Below are 9,667 nucleotides of genomic sequence, written 5' to 3' on the forward strand. Positions count from 1 at the left end.
GTCCAAATGAAAAATATTTAAAACACTCTTAAAAGGCTTAAAAGGGTTGTATAATTGTGGTATATCTTCAAGGATCAATCAAGGGTTTAAAACATTTTAAATATTAGGGTCAAAGGAATAAAGGATATAGAGTCACAGAATTACAGAGTTGGAAGAGACCCCAAGGGCCATGAAGTCCAACACACTGCAATGCAGGAATTCATAATCAAAGTATTCCTGACAGGTGGCCATCCAGCCTCTCTTCAAAAACCTCCAGAGGAGACTCCACCACACTCCGAGGTAGTGCATTCCATTGTCAAACAGTCCTTACCATCAGGAAGTTTTTCCTGGTGTTTATGTGGAATCTCTTTTCCTCTACCTTGAACCCATTACTCCTGGCATTAGTATCTGGAGCAGCAGAAAACAAGCTTGCTCCCTCACCAACATGACATCCTTTCAAATATCTAAACATGGCCATCATGTCACCTCTTAACCTTCTCTTCACCAAAGTGAACATACCCAGCCCCCTAAGTCTCTCCTCATAGGGCATGGATTCCAGACCTTTTACCATTTTGGTTGCCCTCCTCTGGACCTGTTCCAGCTTGTCAACATCCTTCTTGAACTGCGGTGCCCAGAACTGTGCACAATATTCCATGTGAGGTCTAACCAACGCAGAATAGAAATCTATCTTTCAAAGCATGTGCCACAATTATTCCAAACCATTGTGATTTAAGTTCCTTGCATAGCCTAATAAAGGCCAAGAAGTTGATAGTCAATCATTTATCATTACATTTTAAAGCAAGACAGCATATAAAACAAACTAACACATTAACTCTTCTACACAATCACATCTCATAAGACAGCATACAACTAACTCTCTCCCACACACATGCACACACACCAATTTCCTTATCCATACCAAACAAAAGCAAGTCCAAACAAGAAAGGAGATCACTTTTCAAAATCTAATAAATTAAATGCTCAAACCAGGTTTTACTGGAGAGAGAAAACAGAACAGATACAACTCTTGACAAGAGACACTATCTCTAGGTCTTGTTGATACAAACATTGCTGTACTGCCTAACAATGATTGAGTGATCAGAAGCACTCTGACAGCTTGTACACATCTCCTTTCTCATACTGGAAATTTTTTCTCCCTTCAGTTTTGGAACTATAGGTTAGATCCTATCTAATTTTCACAGGCACAATGAGAGGAGCAATTTTTGCCAATTCCCTCCTCCCACAGCAGCCCAAAATACTCCCTAAAGTGCTGCTTTCTTCAAGGTCCAATAAAAGCTGAGTTGTTTTCTATCAAGCTGCCTAACCAAAATCTTAAATGTTTCTATATTCCTACTATCTCATCCTTGATCTTCCTTTAATTAAGTCAGTCAAATAATTCCAACCCTTGATAATCCTTTAATTAGGTTAGTTAAATTAATTCCAAAACATTATTTCAACAGAAATGGGTTTTAAAAATTCCCATGGTTGTATACTATATCCCTTGTGCATAAAATCAAGTATTTCCAATTTTGCAGCAAACTACTTTGTTGTTTTCCAAACTATGGCTTACCCTCTTACCTCCAAATCACAATTAAATTATAATTTCAAATTATGGATGAAGTGGTAATCTACAATTTGCAATGAAAGTTGAAGTGATTAATTTGAAAAAGGGAAAAGGAAGGTAGAGAGAGAATACGCAAGCCTACGAATTTTCAAGGCTCATTTCCAAAACAGTCAGTGTATGACTTTTTGTTACATATGATGTGCATCTCTGGCAGCCATGATGAAATATGAAAAAGTGAATGCCTGCTTTCTTTATTAGACCAATATATGTACCAATGGGGATTTTATTCTGATGTCATATTACTGTTTTAGTGTATGTGTATAGGGTATATTAAAAAACCAAATAATGACACATATTTCCCACCATTAAGTATTTGCCACTTTTGGGTCCGTCACAACATGCAAGAAACACATTATGGAAATTCACTGTCTTGTCCCTGGCAGCATATTAGATAACTTGTGTATTTGTGAAATAAAGTAGTTCGAAGGATGGTCATTTTTTTAAGCCAAAGAGCACAAAGTCACTGGATTTAACCATATAATAAAATTTCAAGAACTGGGTGACAACAGTTGCAAGACCCTCTATATATACATGGATAAATCAACATACTTTATGGGCAACAACTTCATACCAGCCTCATGAATGTATGCAAAAGCATAGACAGTCCAAAAGACATCACACTAATTTTCTAAGGACAAATAAATGTCATGGTTTACACCTTAGGATACCTTTTGCCATCTGTTTTTTTAACTGGATGCAGTTATGGGGTTACCCCCATATGAGGCAAATATGGAGCTTTCTTCCCTGAAGGTCTGATAAAGCTAGGTAATCTTCCCCAAAGAGTGAATGACCTTTGTAAATGTTTTCAGAGGCAATACATTAGTAGAGGATTTTTACAGGCATATGGTTTTGTAGTATCTTGATGCAAAATCTAAGTAAATATATTTACTGAAATTGCTCAGGTACGGTCTTTGCAGCTTTGCTGGTCATTCAAGGAGAACACTTTGTTCAAGCTGCATAAAACCTGCTTCCAATTCAAGGTTAGTAAATGTGAGTCGACAGCTCAAGACTATGTTGCACTGTAATCTATGTAACACACACTTGTAATAACTTTGCTGTTTCCAAGGTTGTTCCTTTGTGATTCATCTAGATGCAAAGAATATAAGATCATTCCTTCAAAATAACTCTGCACTATTTCTCAATGCCATTTTAACATAACTGGCAAACTAGTTCTTAAACAATACATTCTAACTGAATAATTTCTTCCTTCCTTTACTTGTTAGAAAATATTTTGACCATCTTTTTGATGTGCCAAATCTGAATGGCATATTCCATATATATGAATTATTCAGAGTTTCCTCTGAATTTCTTCAAAGCCAAGTATTTTCCAGAACTGAGACAAGATTTATTGAGCTAGCCTTTAAAAACCATCTTATACAACCAAAGAGTTATTTGCAAACTACAGTCTTACACATTTAAATATTTTATCCATTTTACACACTTCTACTCAATTGTAAAGCCCACTTCATTTCCAGGCTATCATAATAAATTATGGCCACAATTTCAAATCAGCTCAAAAGAAGGTTATCCCAAAAATGGCTGAACTTGCCTCAGAAACTGGTATCCTTACCTTTAGTAAGCTAGGCTTCCTAGACAGTTAGCAAAAGGCCACTTAACCTAACACTAAGTTTGTTACATTCATTTTTCATTGCACATATACAAGGCCCAGCTGGTTCTCATCTCAATGACCATTATATATGTTTACTTCTACATCAACATATTTAGAATCCTTTGTAGACATCATTCTAGTTGGTAGTGCAGGTTCTTTCGCAAGTGGTTAAAGTCGGTATGCACAAAAAGTTGTCTGCACTATCCAAACTGGCAACAACTAAAACAATGATTATCAAACATAACAGTGCAGTTCTAAGCAGAGCTGCTCTTTGCTAGACAAGAGTGTAGCAGTATAAACTGGAACGGGATGGAACATAATCACAAGAAAGTTGTAGAAACACAAGGGAGATGTAAGGAGGTAATAGGAGCAAAAAAAGGGATGCTATGAAGGAACAAAGAATTAGCTTCACAGAACAATTGCTCCTATTCTGTGTTAATTGTCCCAAGGAACTTTAATGTGCCCTCTCATCCTAAGGGAACCTATACTTTTTGGGGGGAAATGCTCCAAATAGGGAGGGAGGGAGGTCATGACTCAGTTTGAGCATTTCAGGTTTATATTATTCTTCAGTTTCAAATTTTCCTCTCATTTGCCATGACAATGAAATTGCACAAATATGTTTCATATCTCCAAACCATGCTTCGCAGTCCCACTTCAAATCACTGTACTGCCCAGTTAGGCAACATGACAAACTATGGTTAGCAGAGAAGAGAATGTCACACTAGATTGGGGAATGACTCCAATCCTCTAGCATTTAAAGGATCAGAACATAACATGTGAACTGAGCCACATAAGTTTGCCACCTTGTTTTTCAGACAGGAATCTTCTCCCACTAACAGTTGCACTCTGCGCTGGTTAGATTGATGGTTAGAATCTGGGAGACCCAAGTTCAAACCCACACTCTGGCAAGAAATTTGCTGTATGACCTTGAGTCAGTCACTCTAAGTTTCACAGGGTTGTTGTCTGGATAAAATAAAAGAACACAAAACAATGTATATCATCCTGTGCTTCTTGGAGGAAATATGGGATTAAAATGTGCTAAAATGATAACACAACAGGTGGCACATTCCTGTCTCACATCCCTCAGTGGAGAAAACCCCCACCGGATGAACTGCTGTCTAGCCGACAAAGGAAGAGAAGCCAAGCCCCAACTTCCTTAGAGCCCCCTGCCAATTCTTCTTTTAGGGGGTTCTTTCCACGGGGCCCTGTCCGCCCAGGACCCTCCGTTTCTTCTGCAGCTCAAACGGGGCTCCATAACCTCTTTCCTCAGCAGGCCCCACTGAACTGGCTGTTCTGAAAGCCTCGGTGACTTCTTCAGTCTTCGAGACCCCATCTCAAGCCCTCCCTCATCATCTAACGGGGAGCATCGCATCGGGTTTCTTCACCAGCTCCCCTCCAAAGAAAGGCGGGGGAGACATACGGAGGGCTGTTTGTCTGGGGCCATTCCGTCACTCACCGAAGTCCAGGAACTGCTTGATGGAGAGTGGCGACGGGGAAAAGCGGGAATAGTACTCGATCTGTTTGGGGATGGGACTCTTCAGAAGCGCCCCGCACAGCCGCATGGCGAACTAAGGGAGGGCGAGCGAGGTCGGGCCCCAGAACAACCGGCCGAGCAACCGCCTGGCGCGTGCGGAGACTCACGCACACAAACAGCGCGGAGGGCGGGGGAGGCCCTCGCGCCTGTCACAACGGCCCCGCGCTCCACAGCCAGGCTAGCGCGCGGGAACGGCACGAGCCACCGCAGCCACCTCTACGCAGGAACCCCCTCCCATGATAAGCGGCCAGGCACGGACCCTTTCGCCCTCCCCCACGGCAAGGAGTGACCCGACTCGTTCGGCTTGGCCCAGCAGCTACAGTCAAGGCCCGCCTTCCAGCCCTACGCGGCCTTCTGACTGGGTAACAAACAACCGGCATCCCCACTCCCCATTCCTTCACTTGCCCGCCCACCAACCCAAGGCACCGCCTCCCGTCACCATGGCAATCGAAACTGTGCGCAGGCGCTGAAGGGTATCCGTCGGAACCCGGAGCTACAGGAGGATCTGAAGGAAACGTAGACACGCATTCATGACCGTCGTGGAGTTAATACGAAAGACGCAGAGGAGCTTACTGAGGCGCCGCTTTGTCGCATTGAGAGCAGAGAAAGTGAGCAGCACGCACGCCACAGAGCGGGGAAGATCCCCAAGCGATCGTTACTGCACATTGTTGCTGTTTTAGCATTCTTCGCTACCCAAGCCCGAAATGAGAGCTGTGGGATATTGAATCTAATAAATACAACAATACAAACACAAATTACATAAATTATACATTTGCTTAGGCAGAAAGCTGAACAATCCACGGTAACCGGGTTTTCCTCATTATTAGTACTATTTATTCCCAACCGCATACGAATGATGTCTCTGAAATCACCGCGTTTTAGTGTTTTCCCACATATCTTCCTGCTTTCTCAAATGTAGATTTATGATGTTTTATTTAGCTTTTAAGAACTCCTGCCTTACCCTTACAGATGTCAGCTGCTATAGTTCTATGTATTGTCGAAGGCTTTCACTGCTGGAATTACGGTGTGTGTGTGTGTGCGGTTTCCAGGTTGTATGGCCGTGTTCTAGTAGCATGGGGTTTCGCCTGCATCTGTTGCTGGCATCTTCAGAGGATCTGATGGTAGTAAAGCAAGTGGAGTATAGTGGAATGTCCAGGGTGGGAGAAAGAACCATTTGCCTATTTTAACAAGCACAGTAGTACAGTAAACCTTTATTAGGCATAAATAATTCTGCATACAGTATGTTTGTATGATAAACAGCAATCCACCCAGTTTAGCATGTGAGTAACCATGTGAGTTTAGCATGTGAGTAACCATGAAGAAAGCATAATCAACTGCTACTACTATGCAGATGCCCTCACTATTGAGGCAAGTGGTTCTTTCTCCCACCCTGGACATTCCACAGGTATATATACTCCACTTGCTTTACTACCATCAGATCCTCTGAAGATGCCAGCCACAGATGCAGGCGAAACGTCATGCTACTAGAACAGTCTAGCACACCCCACTGCTATAGTTCTATTGCCACATCTGGTACACAGGAGTTGGTAATGTGGTAGTCTGACTTCCTGCATTACCTTCTTTTTCAATGTTGCATGGGTTTTTTATCATACAATTTCAGCACATTGAGACTATTCAAATTGAATGAAAATATTTTATTGGTTTCACTGATATCCTTTTTTTGTAGTTAAAATGTCACTTTAATTTTGGCATTCATTAGTAATCAGGCAGGGATTAATAATGATATTAAAAGAATTATATAAAAACAATAAAGCAAAGACTATGATAAATAATGGATGGTCGGAAGAAATTAGGATAGAAAGAGGGGTGAAACAAGGATGTCCGCTTTCTCCATCATTATTTGTAGTAGCAATGGAATACCTAGCGGATAGAATTAGAAATAATGGTATGATCAAAGGCTATAAAATCAATAAAGAAGAAATAAGATTAAACTTATTTGCAGATGATTTATTACTAATAACAACTAACCCTGTAGAAACTTTAAAAGAATTAAAAATAATATTAGAAGACTTTCAAAAGCATTCTGGTTTGGTGGTTAATATGGAGAAATCTGAAATCCTGGGAATAAATATAGAAAAAAAACTACTAGGAAAAGAAATGGTGAAGAAGAAGATTAAATATTTAGGTATAACATTAACAAATAAGAAGGAAAAGATGTTTAAATATAATTACGAAGTAATATGGAAAAAAATAATGAAGCAATTAAAGGAGTGGCAAGGAAGAATCTATCTATTTCTAAGAGAATAGTAGCATTAAAAATGTGTATAATGCCAAAACTCTTCTATCTATTTCGTACTTTGCCGTTGGAGATTAAGAAAAAACAATTTGAAGAATGGGATAAGAAAATTAAACTATGGGCATTTAATCAAAAGAAACCAAGAGTGATGAATAAAATAGTCTATATGTCTAAAAAACTAATGGGCTGGGGGCTCCCAAAATTACAGGAATACTACAAGGCATTTCAAATAAAAAGTTCGATGGGAATTCAAACAGACAAAAGAGACAGATGGATGAAGTTAATAAACTTGAACACGGGTAGCTTTGGAATATATTCAAGTTGTTCAAAAATAGAAAGACAAAAATTAAAAGGCCCTAGAAAGGTGTTAATGGAAATCTGGGAGAAATGGAAGGAAAATGGATGCCAGGGCTACTGGGTGCTGCACCACTACGAAAGCATGGTTGGACAGGAAGGAGCCCAAGCAATAAGACAAGGAATACACAAGGTAGCACAACTGTATAATGAAAGAGGAGAATTAATGCCGTTTCCAAATCTTATAGAGAAAGGAGGTAAAGAGAACTGGCTATCATTAAGAGGGATTTGGGAAAAGATAAAAGCCTCCAGGATGGAGGAAGATTGTATAATGAAAAGTTGTATAAAAATATATGAGGAAAAGAAAGGACAAATATTAGGAGTTATATACAAAAACATGATAGAAGATCAAGAATTCATGATAAGAATCATAATGGAAAAATGGCAACAAGATGGAGTGAAAGACATAGACCTTATTAAAAGGATTATAGATAATATGAATAAAATAAAAATAGATAAATATGCAGAACTAGAGAAGAAATTAATATTAAAATGGTATAGAACACCGAAACAGTTGGCATATATGATAAGTGGACTCAGTCCGAGAATGTTGGCATTGTGGAGAAAAAAATGCAATATATACCCATGGCTAGAATGTATAGAAGTAAAAAATATGTGGGGAAAATGTGATAAAATACATAGAAAAGTATGTAAAGGTAAGAATAAAGATAAATATAGAGGTACTATTTATAGGTATAGTGGATGATACGATAATAGAACAAAGAAAAGAAAACTTTTCAAATTCATGATTAGAGCGGTCCATGCAGTAATAGCATTGGGGTGGAAGGACAAAAAAATCTGGACAATGCAGAAATGGTTGGAATATGTATGGGAGCAAATACAATTAGAAATTTTCGACACAATGTCAAGAAATCAAATATGGCAAGAAAAACAAAAGGATATGAAGGAGATTTGGATGGAATTCAAAGACTGGCTAAACGAAATTGGAATTACAGAAGAAAAAATGGACAAGAAGATTGAAAAGAATGGACCTGCTGCTGCGCATCTAAAGAAGAGAAGAAGAAGGAGGGAGGGGGGAGAAAGGGGGAAAATGATATGGAGGATGTATATAAAGTATACAATATAAATCTGTAATAATTCCGAAATATCAATAAAAATATTTAAAAAAAAAAAAAAGGAACTACAATTCCCATCAGCCTCTGTCAGCACGGCCAATTGGCCATGCTAGTAGGGGCTGATGGGAATTGTAGTTCCTGAACATCTGGAGAGCCGCAGGTTCCCTACCCTCTGCTCTGAGCAGCAGCAGGAACCCAAGTTTCAGAAAGGGGTAGGAAGAAACAATCTCAATCACCACTATCTGTCTGAGTGAGGAAAAAGAGGAGCGGTAAAGTCATCAGAAAAGCATTGTTTGGGTCAGATAACTCTCCGCCACCCCCCCCCCCCCCGGCAAAAAAACCAACTCTATCAAGCAACCAAGTACAATTTAAATAGATCTTAGCCAGATGTAGCTACAATTACATCCCTCAGTAAGCTAGTTGAAAACCAAGGCCAAAAGACCTCACTTCTGCTTCCTGTTTCCTATCCTATTATACTACATCTTCCAACAGGTTGTGCTTTTGGTTCTGCTGTAATGACACTTATATATCTAAAAACAGCTAATTTCACTGTAAGAAACTCTCCAATTATTAAACTTGCTCTCCTAATAATACAATGTATATCTATACACTTCTTTGTCATATATCTGGAATATATACTACAGGAAATTACAGATAGTAATAGTAGGCTAGTAAATTAACCCCAGTATCTAATGGCCACCAAGAGACATCTGGCTCTGGTAGCTCATCTTTCTGACCCAGTCTCAGATTGGACATCATAAGGCCAGCGGTAGGGTAAAATCATTTGGAGATCTGAGCCGGTTTCATTGTGTGCAGGCTAAACTGCTGCAAAATGGGAAGCATTTCATTCACAACCATCTGAAAATTTGAAAGTGAATGGTCCTCTTTTATCAAGAGGTTTTAGATGGGATGTAAATTTGTGTTCTCCTTTACATAATCTTACTCTTAAGAAAAGAGCCAGAGACAAATTTTGATTCGTGAGCATCACATCAGTTGACAGTGTGAGCCTCACATTTATCTTGTTCCTGTACCACTCTTTCATACAGTAGGTTATGAAGGTGCATGTCAGTCCTTGACTTAAGAAGTTCAGCAACATTCAGTTTAGTATTTATCTCTCTGCTATGCAATTCTTCTGCAGGTGATTTTTGTGTTGTGGTATGTCATATAATCCTGTAAACTTAGAGAAAATTAGTCATAAAGGTTTTCCATTATTTCCCTGCCAATTGAGCTGTTT

General features: G+C 39.4%; 1 protein-coding gene across 2 annotated transcripts in view; it reads right to left on the minus strand.

Annotated features, from left to right (window-relative positions):
- The window catches only part of PDK3 (pyruvate dehydrogenase kinase 3), a 52,888-nt gene extending 47,781 nt beyond the window's left edge, over positions 1 to 5,107 (minus strand). Inside the window, exons 1-2 of one of the 2 annotated variants that reach the window (XM_048492595.1) lie at positions 4,669 to 5,107; positions 4,016 to 4,175 (exon numbers count right to left, since the gene is read on the minus strand). Coding sequence is in view for 1 of the 2 variants with exons in the window: in XM_048492594.1 (XP_048348551.1) it covers positions 4,669 to 4,774 (106 nt within the window). In the remaining variant the exon portion in view is untranslated. The remainder of the gene's footprint in view (positions 1 to 4,015; positions 4,176 to 4,668) is intronic. The other variant, XM_048492594.1, reaches the window with a different exon arrangement.
- Between the last annotated feature and the right edge of the window lie 4,560 nt (positions 5,108 to 9,667).

The sequence above is a fragment of the Sphaerodactylus townsendi genome, linkage group LG04 (assembly GCF_021028975.2).
Source record: "Sphaerodactylus townsendi isolate TG3544 linkage group LG04, MPM_Stown_v2.3, whole genome shotgun sequence".
Lineage (NCBI taxonomy): Eukaryota > Metazoa > Chordata > Lepidosauria > Squamata > Sphaerodactylidae > Sphaerodactylus > Sphaerodactylus townsendi.